Source organism: Chionomys nivalis, chromosome 13 (assembly GCF_950005125.1).
Source record: "Chionomys nivalis chromosome 13, mChiNiv1.1, whole genome shotgun sequence".
Taxonomy (NCBI): Eukaryota; Metazoa; Chordata; class Mammalia; order Rodentia; family Cricetidae; genus Chionomys; species Chionomys nivalis.
In genome coordinates, this window is record NC_080098.1 from 60,525,110 (window position 1) to 60,544,910 (window position 19,801).

A 19,801-nucleotide genomic window follows, 5' to 3' on the forward strand; every position below is an offset into this window, starting at 1 on the left:
CTGTATTTTTCCACATTCAAACCTTGTTAATTTTACTCTTAGAGTACACCTGACTGGATATGACGTAGGAACTTGCTTTCTTATCCAGTCTTCAAAGTAAAGCATGAAACTTTACTTGCCTGCTGCCATCTTTACTTTGTGATGTCAAGAGAACTTACCATCTTGTCTGATGGACCCATCGATTCCTCCTATCATCCTAACTTTAATTGGACTTCTGTTTTCTTGTTTCTTTATTCTTTCACTTAATTATTTTTCTTAATTTTGCTTTTTGTGATCTAGAAATCATTTTAGTATTTGGCTAGGTACCCAGCCAATTGGTCTGCCTGCTTTCCTGCCTTCTCTTTTCCTTAAACCTGCAATGGTACTTCTGCTACCTCTGCCTCCACAGTTCTGGAATTAAACATATGCACTATTACACCCAGCTGCTAATTGTATTTTGAATTTATTTGTTTCTTGTGTAGATCTGATTTGCCCTTCAAATCTGAGATTGCCTATCTTTGCTGGGATTAAAGGCATCTGCCATCACTGCCCAACCTTAGTTTATTTTTTGAAGAAAGTTTCTGTAAAGTATAACTACCATAATGACTGCTATGTTGAATTAAAACGTAGAATACACATATTTTAAAGGAAAACTCAGGTTATTACTAATGATGGCAGAGTTTCAAATGTATGTGTAAATAACTCATAAGCTCCATGCTCAGGGCCATTTGTGACATCATCAGCTGGTTCCCACAGGATGGGCTTATTTTGCCCATGCTTGGGAGTGAAGCCTGAGGAATAAGAAGGAGATAGACTAGAGACAACTGATGAAGTCTGGAGGGCATCTAGTGAATACTGAGATTCACCCTGTGTTTATTTCTGATAGACTTTATATACCCCATCCAAAGAGGAGGAGGAAAGCAAGAGACTTTACCAATGTCATATAGCCTTGAAGGAGCACGAATAGGTCTGAACTCTCTGACCTTTAGTCAAGGTGGAACGGATCCACTTCTGTGGGCTCCCACAAATAGAAGGCTTTACACTTTCGAGTGTCTTAACAGGCAATAGTTAGTAATTTAAAACTTACCCAAAGCAAGCACTGTTCAGGTCTGCTGTCAGATGGCATAGCTTCATCAGTTCATTTGTACCTGCAGAATGCTCTTGATCTTAGTAGACTCACATGGCCTTTGAGGAGGCAAGGCTTTTCATTAGTGCCTACTTTCCTATAGATGATGGAACTCCAGGAGAATTTGTTCCCATCTAGTTTAGTGAAACTTGTGCTAAATGATCACTTGTGTCTAGTTTTTCATAATGTCTAAATACATATTTTCAGAGCCACTCTTTTTCTGTAGCATAATTATTAATTTGTTCAGCCCCTACACAACAGTTTGCATCCATTGTGATAGGCATTAGTTCTTGGCAGGGCAGTGGTGTACCTTTTCTTTATGTGATGTGGGTTGACACTGGCCCTTTTAAATCTTGTTCCTTCTGTTTGTACGGTTTTGAATAGCCTTTGCTGTGATTTCTCTCTTGCCTCTCCATTGCTGATGTGTCTTTCATTCTGGTCTAATTAATTGGGCTTAGTGAAGCTGTTAGGATAATTTTTCCTGGAGAATCCGTTTCTGCTTGCCCCGGATAGACAGGGCAATATCAGATCAAAGATCATTTCAGTTTATTTCATGTCCAACTCGGGGACCATTGAATGAGCAGGGGGGCTGTAGATCAGCTATTTTCATGAAAAACTTTATCTTAGAATGAATAATAATTATACCGCATCACCATACAGCCATTCTGTGAAGGGTTTATGAAATCCCTTATATGTTTCATGAGCCTAAGTCCCTTCTTCCTCACTGAATGAAGGAATGCATCTGTCCTGATGAAACAACTACACACAATGACCTGGTCACAAGACCTATTCCACACAGAAGAAATCCAGGACTAGAAAACACTGGTCAAGTGAGCCCTCATAATTAGAATGTACAGCAATGTTTCCGGTGTTTTGGAGACCAGAATGTACAGCATTTTCTTTGGCGGAAATCTGAATGTTAATCCCTACCCCACCCCCAGTGTGGCCAGTGTAAGTTTTGAAACTGAAGGCCCTGGAAAGAAGAAAATGCAAATGCTGCTCCATCCTGCCAAAGACCTTTCCAGCAAATTTTTTTTTTTTTTGATTTTTCGAGACAGGGTTTCTCTGTGTCCAGCAAATATTTTTAAGACAGTTGGAAAGGGGGCTGGCCAGATGGTTCAGTGGTTAAGAGCACTGACTGCTCTTCTAGAGGACCTGGGTTCAATTCCCAGCACCCAAATGGCAGCTCGCAACTGTCTGTAACTCCAGTTCCAGAGAATCTGACATCACTATACCAATGTGCATAAAATAAAGTTAAATAAAGTTTTTTTTTTTTGTTTTTTTTTGTTTTTTTGTTTTTAAGATAGTTGGAAAGCTTGCACCTCTTATTCCTTGTTTTTGTTTGCACATCATATATTTGACCTCTGGTCCTCAATTTTGGGTGGGGGTGGAGTTGGGAGTGGGTAGTCTTGTTTTGTTGAGATAGGATTTTACTGTAGCCCTGGCTGGCCTCTTGTTTGTATTCCCCTACCAAGTTTTAGGAATATAGGTGTAGGTAAACATGCCTACCTTGCAACTTTTTCTCCTTATGCAGAGGCTCTCTCCCTCACTGTCCTCAAACTCACTATGTAGCCAAGGTCTGCCTTGAACTCATGATTCTATCTCCCAAGACTTTGAATTATAGGTATTGTGCCACTGCATCCAGCCAATTGCTCACATACTTTAAAATTGCATATTTTGCATGCTCCCTGGACATGATAATGTATCATGCTGCAGTCTTATTATTTGAGAGGCTGACACAGAAGAATCAAGACTCTAAAGCTTGCCTGAGTTACCTGTATATACCTGTATATATAAGAACAAATAAAATTTTAAATTACTGTGCAGTCATAGCATTATCTTTTTTTTTATTCTTTTTTAATTAAAATTTCCACCTGCTCCCCGTTTCCCATTTCCCTCCCCTCCTCCCAAATATTGCCCCCTCCCCCCAGTCCCCTCCCCCTATCCCCACTCCTTTTCTCCTCCCCCCACACCATTCCCCCTCCCTCTCGATACTGGAGAGCAGTCCAAATTCTCTGCCCTGCGGGAAGACGAAGGTCTTCTATCTATGTCCAGGAAGGTGAGCGTCTAAACAGGCTAAGCACCCACAAAGCCAGTTCATGTATTAGGATTGAAACCTAGTGCCATTGTCCTTGGCTTCTCATCAGCCTTCATTGTCCGCCATGCTCAGAGAGTCCAGTTTCAACCCATGCTTATTCAGTCCCAGACCAGCTGGCCTTGGTGGGCTCACAATAAATCAGTTCCACTGTCACAGTGGGTGGGTGCATCCCTCGTGGTCCTGATTTCCTTGCTTATGTTCTCCCTCCTTCTGCTCCTCATTTGGACCTTAAGAGCTCAGACCGTTGCTCCAAATTGAGTCTCTGTCTCTACCTCGATCCATCGCCAGATGAAGGTTCCTTCCAGATGGGACTTCTCAGCACCTACAGAGGGACTCCTGGTAGCCCTGATGAGCCAGGGGCCAAGGGAAATGGGGGGCAGGCAGAGCCGGTCCAGGAGAGCACAGCGGACACTGCAGCCCCAGCAGCAGGGGCCCCCGTTCCCTGGCCATAGCATTATCTTTTAAGAATTTTACTGGTTTTGCTGGTTTGTAGTGACTCATGCCTTTAATCCCAACTCTGGAGGCAGTGTCAGGCAGATTGAAGGTCAGCTAGTCTACAAGATGATTTTCATGACAGCCAGGGCTGTTAACACATAGAAACCCTTTCTCACCAAAACAAAACAAAACCCAAAACACATTAACAATGATTATTATTTAATGTCTATGGGTGTTTTGTTTTCATCTATGCTTGTATACCCTGTGTATGCTTGGTGCCCACAGAGGCTAGAGCAAGCTATCAGATCCCCTGGAAATAGAGTTAAAAGACAGATTTGAGCTTAAACATGGGTGCTGGTATTGTGGATCTAGAGGAAGATCAGTAAGTGCTCTAACAGCTGAGCCACGTCCCCAGCACCAAGATTGTCTTTCAGTGGAACCACTGCTAAAATTCCTTCCCTTAAGGGGTGTGTGTAACTCCTATTCTTTTCTTCTAAGTCCTAATGACAAGTCAAAGTAAATTTTACTTGTGAGTTCATTGGTTTTATTTACAGAGAAACTATAAATAATAGTTTTTTTTTTTAATTTTATGGAGCATGGGTGGCTACAAAGCAGTCTGACTGCAAAGTTTTTACCAGCATGGATGGCTTCTGCATGACTGCAAAGACAGAGCCTTTCCTTTCCCTAGAAGAGGAGGTTCTCCAGCGCCTCCCATTGCATGGAGTTGTTTGTGAGGAGTGATTGGTTGAGGGAATCCCAGCAGTTCACAGAATCTGTATTCCTCCCCGCCTCCCATTTCCCTCCCTGCCCCTTAATATTTTTGAGTCCTTATCTTGCAGGCAGAGTTTTTCAGTATTTCAACAGCTGCTCCCACATCACAAGAAGGCTTAATATTAATTATAAATTAATGGTTAATAGCTCTGGATTGTTACTAGTTAACTCACACTAACCCATTTATATTAATCTACAGTTGCCATGTGGCATTAGCTTTCTGGCCTTTTGCACTCTCTGACTCTCTATACTCTCAGACTCCACCCTTCTTCCCAGCATCCTTAGTCTGGTTTACCCACCTATTCTTATCCTGTACAGTTATTGGCCAGTCACAGCTTCTCTGTTTAACCAATCAAAAGCAACATATATTCACACAGTGTAAAGGAATATTCCACACATCTCATTTGTGTGTGTAGGGGGACAGTAGTAACACCATAAAGCACTGGCTCTAATGCAGGTGTGGGGTGTAACCTGGAGCTCTTGATAAAATACTGGGTCAAGATACCAGAGAAACCAATGAGTCAGGTGTAAGATGGGGGGTGAGAATATGCAAATTCCCATTGGATCTAATGTTAGTAGTTGGTAAATTATGGGTTGGTAATCACCATCCACTGTCCATCAAGTTGATGTGTAAGAAGACAGTGATTATCTCTGTGGACAACTTTGGTCCTTCAACTTGTATCACCCATAGAAGACCCTTCCTTTCCTAGGTTCACAAATACAGAATTCCTTATCAGATTCATAGCAATCTGCAGACACAAGAAAACACTGCCTTCCACTTGAAATTATTTATTGGCTAGTTGTTAGCTGCTGCATGCCATACCTCCACTGCTCTGTGTGTATGCATGCCTGTACTAGCCGATGAGCGGGGGAGCATTTCTCTGCTTTGATGTGAAGGAGCCAAGCCCAGGGACTAAGGTTATAGAGTGGTGTTCATTTCTTGTGTACATGGTATTCATGGATTACATTTTTACTGGCAAGATTACAGTATACACTATATTAACCAGTGAGATGTTTTTTGTTTTGCTTTTTAAATTTTTTTAAAATTTATTTCCAAGGCAGGGTTTCTCTGTGTAACAGCCCTGGCTGTCCTGGAATTTGTTTTGTAGACCAGAATGGCCTCAAACTCTATCTCTGCCTTTTAGGTTTTCCCATAGATTCCACACTGTGTGGTGATGGTAGAACGGGTTGGGAATATTTGTATATGTACATATCAGGGTACTTCATTTTTAAAAGTCTTGGTCACATGTTTCCTTGATATAATTTATGCAAGAGGATTACCAGTTAAAGGCTAGACTGGGCTGGCTAGCTAGAGAGACTCTACTCTGTCCTAAAAGTACAACTGATGCAGAAAGGCTGCCTATCCTATCTTTCTTCAAGACCATTTGTGTAAGAGCAGGGAAAGGAATAACCTGGCAAGGCCTTTTCACAGACACCCAAGAATACCAAGGTTAGTATCTTAGCTTGTAGTAGGGAGCTGTGGGACTCTTCCCACAGCCCGGCTCATGGCTGCCTAGCTAGCTTATGCCCCGAAATAAAAACACACAAATTGTATTCTTTTAAACACTGCTTGGCCCATTTCTATTCATGTGTGTAGCACCTTGAGGTGCGCTTACCAGGAAGATTATAGCCTACGTCCATCCTGGGTCGGAGCTTCATCGCGTCTGCCTCAGAGAGTAGAGCTATCGAGTCTGCCCGGGAGAGGGGAGCATGGCGTCTGCTCCAGAGAGCAGAGCTGTCAAGTCTGAGCTCACTTCCTCTTCCTCCCAGCATTCTGTTCTGTTTACTCCACCCACCTAAAGGATGGCCTATCAAATGGGCCAAAGCAGTTTTTTTATTAGCCAATGACCTCCCTCCATCATTAGCTGGTCTCTGAGGGCTTTTAAGTGCCCAGCTGGGAATGATCTTTCTCTAGGCTCAGTTACAAGTTGCTTCCCAGTACTGATAGACTAGGAGTATGTGGGAGTTGGCAGCCTGTTGACGCAGCTAGAGATGGATGACTTCTAAATCAGAGAGATGTTTAGGCTTGCAGAATGAGGAGAGGAATTAAGCTTTTTCAAAGACCCACCTCCCCCCATCTCTATAAGCACAATTTTGCCTTTGCAGAAGATATTTTCCGAGTCCAATAGTAGGGAAATGTACTTCGTGTCAACTAGGTACTTTTGCATTTTAACAATTCAGTAATATATTTTCGTTCTCTCACTACCTGCTTCATCTTGTTACCTACTTGCAGGCCTTTCTCCCTCTACTTCCTGAGAAATACTATCCCTTTTCTCCTGACACACCTCGCCTTGTGCAGAATAGTTTTGAAAAGAGCTACAAAGTATATTTTCCTTGTATTATTTTCATCTTCATCGGAGTGGTTTATTTCTATATGCGATGGTCGGTACTTTGGGGAAGACAGGAGCTGAGGGGATAGTCCGTTGTTTGCGTCACTCTGGTCTTGAAGGACTCATTAAAACTATTTGAGGCTGGGATGAAAGATGCCTTCCTTTCCTTGAGAGTAGATATGCAGAGCCAAATGACTGCTTTCTGTTGAGAGGACCTCTGGTATCTTTGGGCCTGCAGTCTTCCTCGGAAGTTTAACATGCACAGAGAAAGACTGGCTTTGTGGTTTGGTTTCATGCCTGCATACAAGCGAATGGGCTGAAGTAGAGATGTGTTTAGAATGGAGCTGTACAGAAGAAAGTCTCTCAGCTCTTCAGCATTGCTGAAGACATGGGTGTATTTATCTTGAGCCCTGCTTAGAAATTTGGTCGTGTGCAGATGTTTCTTTAATAAAAGTCAGAAATTATAACAGCATTCATGTACATGACAGCAGAGGCCTCACTGGTGAAGAGAAGGACCTGTGCTTTTGTCACACTTCAGTCCCACAGTAGGGTTTGTTGTGGTTGACCTTTGCTGAAAGCCTTGCTTGACTCATGGAGCTACTACTTCAGTGTCTCAGTACAAAGACAGGGTTCTCTGGAAATGAGCTTTAATGTATCAAGATCTTAGTGGCAGAGCTGCGTGTTCAGTAGAAGCTTGAAGGTTCAACGGCTGAGATATTACTTGATGCCTAGCTTGTGTCTCATTGAATGTCATTTTTTTCTCATCTGAAGTTTTTCAGTTTCTGGTGTGAATTCTAGTCAGGAAACATTTTTACTGGACCTGTCAGTGAAACCGTGGCTACCCAAGGTTGGCATGGTTGCTGCTGTCTGCAGATGTGATCCTCATGCCTATAGTAGTCCTTTTTTATATCATTTCTTTCCATAGATTCAATTCTTTATGGTCTCAAAATACTGGAAATTCTACAATTGTGAAATGTATGAGTTTTAAATGCTGTTTGCATTCCATATATTGTGTGGATGCTCAGCAGTTTTCTTTCTGTTAGTATTAGTTTGGTTTTCTGTTAGTTTGCTGTCTAACTTAGCGCCATATATATATAATTGCCACCTCAGGTGTTAATTGCAAGGCTCATGTTGCAGTAGAAGAGTGGTGGTGTGGTGTGGCAGTTGAAGATGCCAGTGATTAGTCTGAGTAAAGGAAAGAAACACCTAGTGTGCTTACCTTTTTGAAGTTGTACAAGGAAAAACAACTAAACACTGTAGTTCTCATCAAGTTTAGCAAAATCCCTGACTTCTGGCATCCACTGGGTTTCTTGGAATGTCCCCATAGCATGGGGAACAGGGATCACAGCTCTTTTTAGTCTACAGACTTACCTGGAAGATGGAATATTGTGAGTAGTTTTCCAGAACTGACCCCTGCTCTATTCTGCACAAAACTCACCCCACAGTTTGTTTTCTTCTAATAATCCTGTTAGGTTTTGCTTTCTGACCTTAAAGGATGGCCCTGTATACAACCTTAATTAAGCCTTAGCAAGAATTAAAAGTGGTTGAAATTCGGCCATGCTCAGAAGTGAAGGTGATTTCCACACTGCCTCTCTGTGCTGCCTACATTTCTCAATACTGCCATTTCCTTTTATTTTTATGTAAATAATTATGCTACTGATACTTCTTATGGTTGTTGTTCCAGCTGCCAGTGACATGGTTCCTTACTGGAGATGCTGGGTCTGCTGTATCTAGAGAATTCCCATTTCCTAGTGGGAGAATGTTTTTCTCCAGACAAAACACAAATATAGGGATTTGACAAGGGGGTTGAGGAGGATTGCTCGAATGTGGGAGCTGTGACAGATTCTTCAATTGCAATCACCTGTTTCTCACCATGCAACTGTAACCCTAACCCTTTTACAAATGTAGGAAGAGATGTCATGTGAATGGTTGTTGGAGACCAGCTTTGACAAGGATACCGCTTACCAGCGCAGGGGCATATAGATTAGATTAGAAAAATAAGTAAGGAGAACGAAGTGAGTGAAAATAATAAAACAGAAACAGGATAGTGCTGTGAGGGAGTTCCAGTGAATACTGAAATCACCCGTGTTTAATTCCCATTGGCTTAAAATACCCCACCCCGAAAGGTAGTGCTAAGCCCCCCCCCCAAAAGAAGCAAAACAAAACAGTGCATTAACATGATACAAGGAAATGAACAGACCAGTTGAAGATTGCAGGCTTTTTTTTTTTTTTTTTTTCTTTTTTGTTCTGTTTTGATTTTTCCAAGACAGTTTCTCTGTGAAATAGTCCTGGCTGTCTTGGAATTCACTTTTTTGACTAGATTGGCCTCTAACTCACTTTTTTTTTTTAATAAGCCCTATTTATTTTACTTTTTTTTGTATGTGTGTTATTTTGCCTGTATAATTTTTTTATTGTATATGCATTGATATTTTGCATGTATATCTGTGTGAGAGTGTCTGATTCCCTGGAACTAGAGATGTAGTGAGCTGCCATGTGGGTGTGGGGAATTGAACCTGTGTTTTCTGGAAGAGCAGCCAGTGCTCTTAACCACCAAGCCATCTCTCCAGTCCCACGTGGGCTACATTCTTAGTTAAACATTTTGTTGCTAGAACAAGACAAGTAATGCTCACACTCCAGACCAAAACATTCTGTAGGCAAACGTTACTCCTTGGGTGGTGGAATCCATTGTTATCTCCCTAAGGAAGAAGTATTTAGTTGGATCCTTAGACTTTTGTTTGAGGTAGAGACAGATCTACTTCTCAATACTTGAAATACAAGGGCTGGATATTAGCCACATCTGTTGACAATAATCCTGAGAGAGCAGAACTCTCTAATCTAAATGTGGGCGAGGTAAAAACACAATAACCTTCAGACAACCTGGAAATAGGCTTACATTTTTTGGGCTTCCACAAATGCTAAAGTAATCTTTTGACATGGAAATAGCAGAATAGAAAACAACATTTGGTTAGGGAGGTTTTTTTTTTTTTTTTTTTTTTTTTGTACCTAGATACTTTGGTATTTGGAACTTGGTACTTAGCCTAAATAATAAACTTTTTACATTTTTATTAGACAGTTTCTATCAAGGCCCCCAAATAAACTATTACCTTAAATTTATTGGCACCATGTAGCATAGCTGGGTTGTATAATCACCTCTTTTCATGCATATCAGGGAACAGTGCTTTGCATTTCGGCTTTTTTTTTTTTTTTTTTTTTTTTTTTTTTTTTTTTTTTTTTTTTTTTTTTTTTTTTTTTTTTTTTTAAATCTGAAAAAGCCCTGTAGGGTCTGGAGAGGTGGCTTGCCAGTTGAGAGCACTAACTTCTTTTTCTGTTGTACCCAGGTTCAATTCCCAGCACCCACATGGCATCTGACAGCTATTTATAACTTTAGTTCCAGGGGAATTTAATAACCTCTTTTGGCCTCCTCCATGGATACTGTATTCACATATAGGCGGAGACTGCTCGCCAGTTTCCTGGCCATCTGGATGTGAATAATCACACAGAAACTATATTAATTATAACACTGTTTCCAGTATCTTAGACACATTTCTTGCTAACTCTTACATCTGAATTAACCCATTTCTATTAATCTGTTTATTGCCTTGGGATTGTGGCCTACTGGTAAGGAGCTGTCTGGTGACTGGAGTCTCTCTGTCAGCAGCTATGTGGTGTCTGCTCAACTCGATCTACTTTTTCTCTAGATCTCTGTTCGGATTTCCTGCCTGGCTTTACTGTACTAAGCCATTGACCGAAACAGCTTCTTTAATAACCATTGGTGATAAAACATGTTCATAGCATACACAGAGGAAAACCTCATTATTCATGTGTACACAGACACACACACAAGTAAAATAAAAGGAAAGGTTCTTATTATTATTCTTTTTTATTTTATATTTTTTATTTTCAACACTAGTTGCAATGGAATTGGTGGGATAAGAAGATATTTCTGTGTTCACATTCAGGCTTTCTGTAAACAGCGCATAGGTCATTTCCAGGAACTAGATGTTATTGAAGGTTCTAAAAATTGGCCAATGGCAGGTAATGCTTGCTATAATTCAAAATTTCTTTTTAGCAAAGTTACAATTGACATCTTTTGGTGCTTTGTGGCCCGGCTACAACATTTTCAGTAGGTAATGAAAATGTTAGGGATATGTTTTCTGTTCCTTTAAATATATATAACCGATTTCTTTTAAAGTAAACATTGAAAACGAGTGTGAAAGAAGCGTTGGCCTGCTCTGTTTGCTGTAGGGGCCTAGTTAGTGTTGTGAGCAACATTTCCTTTGTGTTTTCTGTCTGTACTGTGTGCAATTCTGTTTCTGCAGTGCTGAGTGAGGTGAAGGCCAGGGCTTCCTGCACCATTTTACCATTGATTCCACCCCAGACCTGTACTGGACTTTAGACCGTCATCTGTTACATTATTGCTTCTTGAATGTTCTTCTGGGAAGTTTCTGTGTAGCTGACTTTTCATTCACCCTTTTAGACAAAAAAAGAATGAAATGTGTTGTGGTAGATCCTCCCTCCCTCCCTCCCTCCCTCCCTCCCTCCCTCCCTCCCTCCCTCCCTCCCTCCCTCCCCCCCCCACCATTTTTTTCTTGACCCCGGAAATGGGATTCTCACCTCACAAGGTCATTCATTCCCTTTCCTTCCCAGCTATTCTCTTTGCTGGGAGATGGCTGCCAGGGGATTTTTGGCAGCTTGCAGTTTGGTTTTGAATAACTGAAAATTGAAAAACTAGCTAGGGTTTTTGCTGAAATGATATTTTTAAAACTATATTGGCAATCCCATCTCGAGTGTGAGTAGAAAGGCAAATGAACATTTTCACTGGCACAGCTCAGCTTTTAAAACAGTGTACTTCGGATAATTTGCTAACACCTTGTACCTACCATATTATAGTAAAAGTTTCTTTAGCCAGATCCTGTCTAGACCCTTCTATGAGCTGTTCTTTGACTCTTATCCTTATTTGCTCTCTTTCCCTTTAAGATTTAGTTAGTTCTCTTTGAACTTTTCATGAAATCTTTAGCTTTGTTGAGGAGAATGTTTGTAAGCCAGTGCTGCCTTTGAAGTTGTTGGATCCTTGATAAGAGAAGGTCCTGCACTTCGGTTGGTGGGATGTGCTGCTTTGCCTAGAGGGCACACAAGAACTGACACAAACCGAAGTGTAGGTGACCTGTGGCATTTGTGATGGACAAAAAGGCTTTGTTGCTACTTTGTCAGCTAATAATGATTCCTCTCTTTTGGGGGCACAGTTGCTTTCCAGAAAGAACCCAAAGGAACTTAGTGTCACATTTTTGTCTCCATGGTGAGTGACATTTGTGGCTCTACGCAGGCTTTGACATTTTTGGGTTATAAGATTCATTACTTTGTATATCACATATATAGGATGCTGCTATCACCTGTCTTGAAGTTTCCTGTGCCGGTAAATGCTTGATGAAGCTGTCCTAGTTCTTACGTAGTCACTGCTAACTTTTGACATTCTTTTCTTATTCTATTCTTCCCAAGAATAATCATCCCTCCTTGCTGTCTCTCATGCCTTTATAAAAGTAGGTAGAGTGTTCCTGAGGAGGCTAGGAGTGACTGAGTCCTCAGAAGAAGGATATTGATACTATCACCATTATTTTAAAAGTTAAGAATTGTGATTTCCTTCTTAAAAGATGCATTGTTTTCTGACTCCTCCACTTTCTGTAGTGCTATGCTGTTTTCTATTCTAAAACCGACCGTGATTTTGTTTTGTCACCTGGCGACTAGGAAGTACACCTTTAGTAGTTTTAGCCACTAGGCAGTGGCAACTGATCAGTCCTTCTCAGCTATAACTTGGTAGAAAGGGAATATCACCTATTCAGGGGATTATCTCCATAACCAGCCCTTGTTTGAGCAGAGAGGCATTGCTTAGAAATAGGCAGAACCTAATCTGTTACCCTGTTATGATTTTTTTTTTCTTAAATGTGTATTGAAACAGGGTCTTTGACCTGTAACCCAGGCTGCTCTGCAGGACAGTCTTGCAGCAGCCTTAGCATTTGGATTACAGCTATGAGTTGTTCTGCCTGACTTATTTATTTTAATACTTTGAGGAAAACCAAGACTCACATTGATAAAAATGTAGTTAATTGAGCCAAACCCCAAGTTGTGACTTTTCCTGGTGCCTGCTGGACCAAGCCAAATCTTTTAAGGAGTCCCTGTGAGGGATTTCCCAATAGAAAGTTCCCTCAGGCAAATCTGTCTATAGCAAACGTTGACTCTGAATAGCCCTTTATATAATTTGATTAAGTTAAAGGCTGCAAATATTTAATATCCTGTGGGGTTTTTTTTCCCTGTGGGGTTTTTTAAAGATTTATTTATTATGTATATATGTATACAGTGGTCTGCCTGCATATATGCCTTTAGACCAGAAGAACGCACCAGATCTCATTACAGATGGTTGTAAGCCACTGTGTAGTTGCCATGTCCCTTTTAACTACTTACTCATCTTTCCAGCCCCATACCCTGTGTTTTTATAAACACAAAGCACTTCATCATTTATATGTAAAGTGTGTAAAGTGTCTGTATTGTGTCCTGTCCCTTTCTCTCCTCTTCTCTGCACCCACCCCCCAGCCCCACCCCAAGTCTGTGAATCAGCATGTCTATGTCTTAAGAAATCCTGCAAAGCAAAAAAAAAAAACTTCTGTGCAGCAAAACCCTTTTTCTGGAGTCAAGTGATCTTTCCTCTATCATTGTATTGTGTTGTCAAACTGCTGATTCAGTCTTGGCAACAGGCATGAGATGATGCCTATAGTAATATCAGCTGTGACTAGGTTGCACATTGGGGGTGAAGTGGTATTTTCTGGTCTCTGAGTTCATTTGAGGATATATTTATATTTTCTGTACTACAAAGGACATTTATAGCCACCCTGTGTGTTTTGCCCACCACGACACTAGCATTTGAATTTGATGGGCATCTTGCCCTGGTAGATGGTGTCTCCCGTCCGCAGATCTCTAGTGCCACATACATGAGCACACTCTTGTTTCTGTGAGCAGCTGCCAGGTTTGTAGTGTGTGTATGTCTAGGCGTAGAATATTGTGGGTAATTATTTTGAGGATGGAAACATAGGATATTTTTTTTTTTCCTATTTGAATAGGCCTTTCACCAAGTTGGCAAAATGTCAGGGCCGGCTCCCACACTGCTACAAAGAGTAGAGCCATGCTGGTCATTTTGTATTTGCCACGTGCTGTCTCTAATCTTTGATTGAACAGACCTCCTCCTACCCTCTTTACCCTGTACTTAGAATTGGGGTGCAGTCTAAAGAAGTGGATTTACCGGCTTACAAGGTTAATATTGGAAAATTAACTTAATGATGTTTTGGTATGCAGATCTCTTAACAAGGTATCAGCTCTGCACAGACTGAAATATTTATGGCTTCCCATCCCTCATTGTGTGCACACACTTTGCTTTGGAGACTGTTAGAAATTTCAGTGTAATTCAGCCAACCTGGGATTGGCTATTTTTGCTATAGTATGCATTGCCCTAGAAGTAGATGGTGACACAGCAGAGTAAGGTAATCGTGTACCGTAGGTGGATGAACAAACCTAAAAAGAGTGCTCCCCCCTCATGTCAGGCTCCTTATGGAAAGCTTCCTACTTAACTTTCAAATCTATCTTTGACAAAGGAAAAAGGAGAGAGAAGAGGTTAAAAAAAAATTCCATATGTACATTTTGGGCTCACAATGGACTTTATTTGTGAGCCCTTTCTTAATTTGCTAACTTTCAAAATAATAGCTGCCGACTTATTTACTGAACATAACTAGACCTGAAACTAACTAGAGCAAAGAAGTTTTGAGAGCTGCCTCTGCAACCCAATACTTGGGTGTACATGTTTGTTTTCATAAACATGCTATGATACCTTTTTTTTTTTAAATATCCTCAAGGATTTATAAAGAATTTGGGGTGTGTGGATGGTATGTGCATGGAGTCCAGAGGTCAAATTCAGGTGTCTTTGTTGATGACTCTGTTTTACTTTTTTCAGACAGTTTCTCATTGAACTTGGAGGTCATTGATTGAGTTGGGGGGAGGGCAAGGTCCCCAAGTATTCTTATGTCTCTGCCTCTGTGAGTGCTGGCATCATAGACTGGAGTCATAGCCCTCAGTCCATCTTTTCCATGAACCTGTTGGCTCAGTCTCAGGTCCGCTGGTGCAGCAGATGTTGACTGAGACATCTCCCTATCTGCATTGCTTGGATTAGTCATGCCTCAGTCTTCTTCCTGGTAGGATTTTGGGTTTGTATTATCTTGACCTCAAGGGGAAGCAAACTTCTTCATCTGGCTGTTAGCAATACTAAATAATGCCAAATAAGAGGGAAACTGGAAACCCAGCTTGTTGCATGTTTCGGGAATGGGAGGGGAGGGGATTCTCTTCCCTGAAGTTCATGTGGCTTTATCAAGAAGTATGGGTGATGTACACTCTAAATTGTAGGGCTGTCAGCTCACGTTCATAACAGGAACCTCTTCCTTGGCCTAAGAGACCATGTCTATGGATGGTTGTGTGGCACATGGTAGGCACCAAAAGAGTCACTCCCATACTTCATATGGCTCTGTCGTTGGGTGTTGGTGATGAACCAATATTTGGTCTATCTTTTTTGGATACAGTTCCAGTGGTTTGACCAGCTCCTTCACCTGGAGCAGGGCCTTGGGTCCTCCTCCTTTATGACCCCTGCACCTGTGCATCTTAGTCTCCCGTGTCCATGCATTCAGGCAGTCTCTTAAGAACATACAGTCTGCTTTGCCCACGTGCTTAATTGTCTCCTAAATAAAGGAGTGGGGAGTTGTGTACTTATGGCAGCGATATGGTAGTCTCCTGGTCCTTAAAACAATTATGGAAGTCTTGTCTTACCTTCTTTCTGCATTGCTTTTTAGGATGACTGAATCTGACTTTTGAGATATAAATCACCCAGTTCCTTTTAAAAGTTAGCATGCTTCTGGGAACCATGGGAGAGGGTTGAAAGGGAAGGGAAAGGTAGGGAACACATAAAAATGTATAGCTCAATAAAATCAATAATAAAATAAAAAGAACTCATTAAAAAAAGTTAGCATGCTTCTTATTTCTCCATCAGAAACACCAGACTTGGAGTGTTGTCTGCCCTTTCCATACATGACTTCATTCTTTTTCCTCTCTTGTTTTTCCCCCCTACACAGCTAAGGGGAGCTTATTAACACCCCTCTACACACCTAGGCTTTGAACACTTATTCCAAATACCAGGCATAAATACTAGCCTGGAGCTGTTTTGGGGGGACTATTTACGCACAGTCTTTTAATTCCAGCTTGCACATACTCATGCATCTTTATATACCAGTGAGGATGTGTTGATCAAAGAACAGTTTCTGAGTCCTGTGGATTAGGCTTGGTAATAAAAACACCTTGACCCACTGAGCCATCTCAGTGGCTCTTACTGCATGGTAAAGTTCACTCTGCCACTGATCTATATTTCCCAGTTATGACTAAATTCAGGATTCTAGGTGGGTTACCTGTTTATTTGAGGCAGAGAGAAGTAAACTAGGTCTTGGGCACAGTAGGGAAGGAAATCGTGTCTACTAGAGAAATAGTGGGTGGAAACCCAGTACTGTTCTATGTGTGGCCCGAGGTCATTAGCACAGCTCGTCTCTTGTGATAAAACCCTTCCCCCCCTTGTTTTTGAGACATTCTGTAGAATCCGTGCTAACATTGTACTGATGGTCCTCCTGTCTCCCTTTCCACACACAGTGTACACACATTTTATGCCTACACATAAAACAATAGTCCCTTAGACAGATTTACTAAGCAGTAAAGCATGCAGTCGTTTATGAGAGTAAGAGAGAGATGTAGAGATTTAATTCCTAAGAGTTTGCTCGAGAGATTATCTTTTCTTTCCTCCTGTATCATGGTTTTATTGCTGCACATGCAGGACTGTATCCTCCAGTCTCTGCTTAATAGAGTTTTCTTTTGCTGTTGCAGGCCCAGGCTGCAAGCACAAAGGAAGTTTGCTCAATCCCAGCCGAATAGTCCCAGCACAACTCCAGTGAAGATAGTGGAGCCTTTGCTACCCCCGCCAGCTACTCAAATTTCTGACCTCTCTAAAAGGAAGCCTAAGACAGAAGACTTTCTTACCTTTCTCTGCCTTCGAGGTAAGCTTGCAGTACAGATGATACACAGTGTTATCCTCATTTCTTTGTTTGATTTGAGGGTAGGTTTTTGTTTTGTAAAGGTAGGCCTTTACTATGTAACCCTTGCTGAATTCTGTGTATATGAGGCTGGCTTTGAATTTGTAGAGATCTGCCTGCCTCCATCTTCTGAGTTCTGGAGTTAAAAAATGTGTGGCACCATTCCCGGTTATACAGTTTTTTTGCTTATTTTCTTCTTTATGTGTATGTGTGCATGCCTGTGTGTGTAAATGCCACATATTTTGTTCATTTTCTTAAAAAAAAATATTTATTGTATATTCAGTGTTCTGCCTGCATGTATGCCTGAAGGCCAGAAGAGGTCTTATAATAGATGTTTGTGAGCCACCATGTGGTTGCTGGGAATTGAACTCAGGAGGAGCAGCCAGTGACCTTAGCCTCTGAGCCATTTCTCCAGCCTCCACATATGATTTCTTCTGCTTTTTTTGGTGTGTGTATTTAGGTGTTTTGCTTGCGCTCATGCAAGTGTACCACATGTATGCAGTACTTGAGGCACCTGGGACTGGAATTATAGATGGTTGTAACCTAATGTGTGGGTACTGGGTCTTGAACCCAGGTCCTCTGCAAGAATAGCCTGTGTTCTAACCCCTGAGCCACTTTTTCTGTTTTTGATAGAGAATGCCGGACTCTGTCTGGCTTACCTGGATTTGATGATGCTATCTAGACCTGCCCCAGAAGCTTTTTTTTTTTTTTTTTTTTTTTTTTTAAATTATTTTTTAAACTTAGCTTCCTGAGTTTTGGGATTAACGGTGTGAGCTACCACAACCAGCTAGGAAAATGATTTTGGTGTTAAGAAAATGGAAATTTGCTTTGTCATCATGGAGTTTAATTATGTGAATCTTAACAAGAATGAACTGTAATTAGACGTTGAAGATGGGTAAGAATCAAGGCTTGTCTGAGCAACAGTAAGTAGAGCAGAGTGTGTTTGTCTGCATGTACCATATTTTTCTGTATGTGAATTGTTTTAAAAATTCTATCCCCTCTATTGTGAGTGGTTGGGGGTGGAGTATGTAATAATAACACTTGAATAAAATTTTACCAAGCACACAGCCTTGAGATTTCAGTATTAAGAGAATCACCTTTTATATAGCCAGTCGCCTTTTTAGCAAAGCTCTAAATAAGTGACCCCCGGACCAATGACTGTATTCCTCTACCTACAGAATCAGGCAACTAAAACATTTTGCTTTTTCTTAGCTGGTTTACCATGTGGATTTTTATTATATTCCTTTTCTATTTTTCTTACAGGTTTTCATCTCAGCTATTAAAAGTTAGTTTTCAAAGTCTTTTCTTTTAGACAGATCTCTCATAAGTTTCTTTGTTACATTGTATAAGCCCTAGAGGATAGATGTTGTACCCTGCCTATCCTGGATCCTCGGACCCTACTGTTATTTTATAATATAATGGCTTTGGGTATGGAAAACTTGTATTGTGTAGTGTATGGGGCTGTGTAGATGATGTGCTTCTTCAATAATTATTTGAATTTGAGTTTTAAGGTACAGAAAGTTGTTAAACTTTATTATGTCATGAAAGTATATCTCATTCTTTTTTGAAAACTATATACCTTCTGTGTTAAGTATTGTGGAAATTATGAAATTTGTTTAATTATGAATCCACAGTGTGATATGTTTATGTCAACCTCTATGCAATCTGTAGCATTTTTAGGCAGGCAACAGTTTGGAAACCTTTTATTTTTCTTAGTCTGCTTGCCTGTTTGCTTGCTTTCTGTCTTTCTTCCCTTTGAAGAATGTAGACAGCCATCCGTAGATGACAGTGTGGGAGAAATTGGTCTCACTTTTTCAGAATCCCACGCTTCCTTCCCCTGTGCATATATGAGCCCGTGTGCTGTGCGCACACTCTCAGGTACCCTCAAAGAATAGATATCCTTGTATATTTTCTGAAAATGTAGTTCCAGGTTATGTGAGCTGCCTAATGTGGGTGGTGTACAACAAATTGATCTGGGGGATAGGAAGTATCTAGACATGTCCCCAGCCCCCAACATTTGGTAAATTATTAATTTTTAAAGAGGAAAGTCTAGGATAAATAAAATACATGGAAGGAATATTTTTGGCCGAAGACTTGAGTCATTCCTACAGGTTTTCAGGTATTTTCCTGAATAGTTTGGAATACTGACTAAGTGATGGGGCCACAGGAAAGCCAATGATTAGAGTTCTTTAAACCTTGTTTGTTTTCCATCATTGGTAACACTAGAGCCAAAGAGCTCTCTAGAGAACTCCTTTAAGGATAAGGATTGCTGTAGTTAGTATCCATCAACCTAGTGATATGGGTTGGTTAGCTTCAGTGCACTGTGATCCTGTCAGCCAAACTAGCAGGGCTTCTCTTTCCTACTTGATGTCGCACCCTAGAACTTAAAGAAGGAGGTGGAAAGAATACTGAAGCAGGACCTGAAATGTTTGCCCTGCTGTTCATTTATCTTTAAACAACTGCTCTGAGGAGGAGCACGTTTCTTGCCAGAGGCATGATTTGTATCTTCCCAGGGTGCGCTTGGGGAAAGATCCTTGTGTGTGTGCTGCAGGAAGCAGTGCAGTACCGTGGCTGCCTTTCCTGTCACGAATCTCGTTATTCTTAATGAGTTCTGTCCTCCTGTCTTTGTTCTGTCCATAATTATTAAGAGATTTAAAAGAGCTTAATGTTGCAGAGCAATGGCGGGTTATTTACATTTTTCTTTTTATGGGGCACTGCAAATGAGGAGGATTCCTGAAGGGGACTCATGAAACATAGATAGCACACAGTCCATTCTTATGACCATGGCTACCACAGTGCAGGCTCCCAGTTCTGCCCAGGGAAGGGGGAGTCTCTGGAGGTATGGGAGTGGAACCGCCGCAACAATTAGGGGAAGGACTGACTTTTTTACCATGCCCAGGCC

General features: G+C 41.1%; 1 protein-coding gene across 2 annotated transcripts in view; it reads left to right on the forward strand.

Annotated features, from left to right (window-relative positions):
* Jarid2 (jumonji and AT-rich interaction domain containing 2) overlaps positions 1 to 19,801 on the forward strand; it is a 188,284-nt gene that overhangs the window by 119,606 nt on the left and 48,877 nt on the right. For both annotated transcript variants that reach the window (XM_057787147.1, XM_057787148.1), the window contains one exon: positions 16,694 to 16,863. In XM_057787147.1, the coding sequence (XP_057643130.1) occupies positions 16,694 to 16,863 (170 nt within the window). The remainder of the gene's footprint in view (positions 1 to 16,693; positions 16,864 to 19,801) is intronic.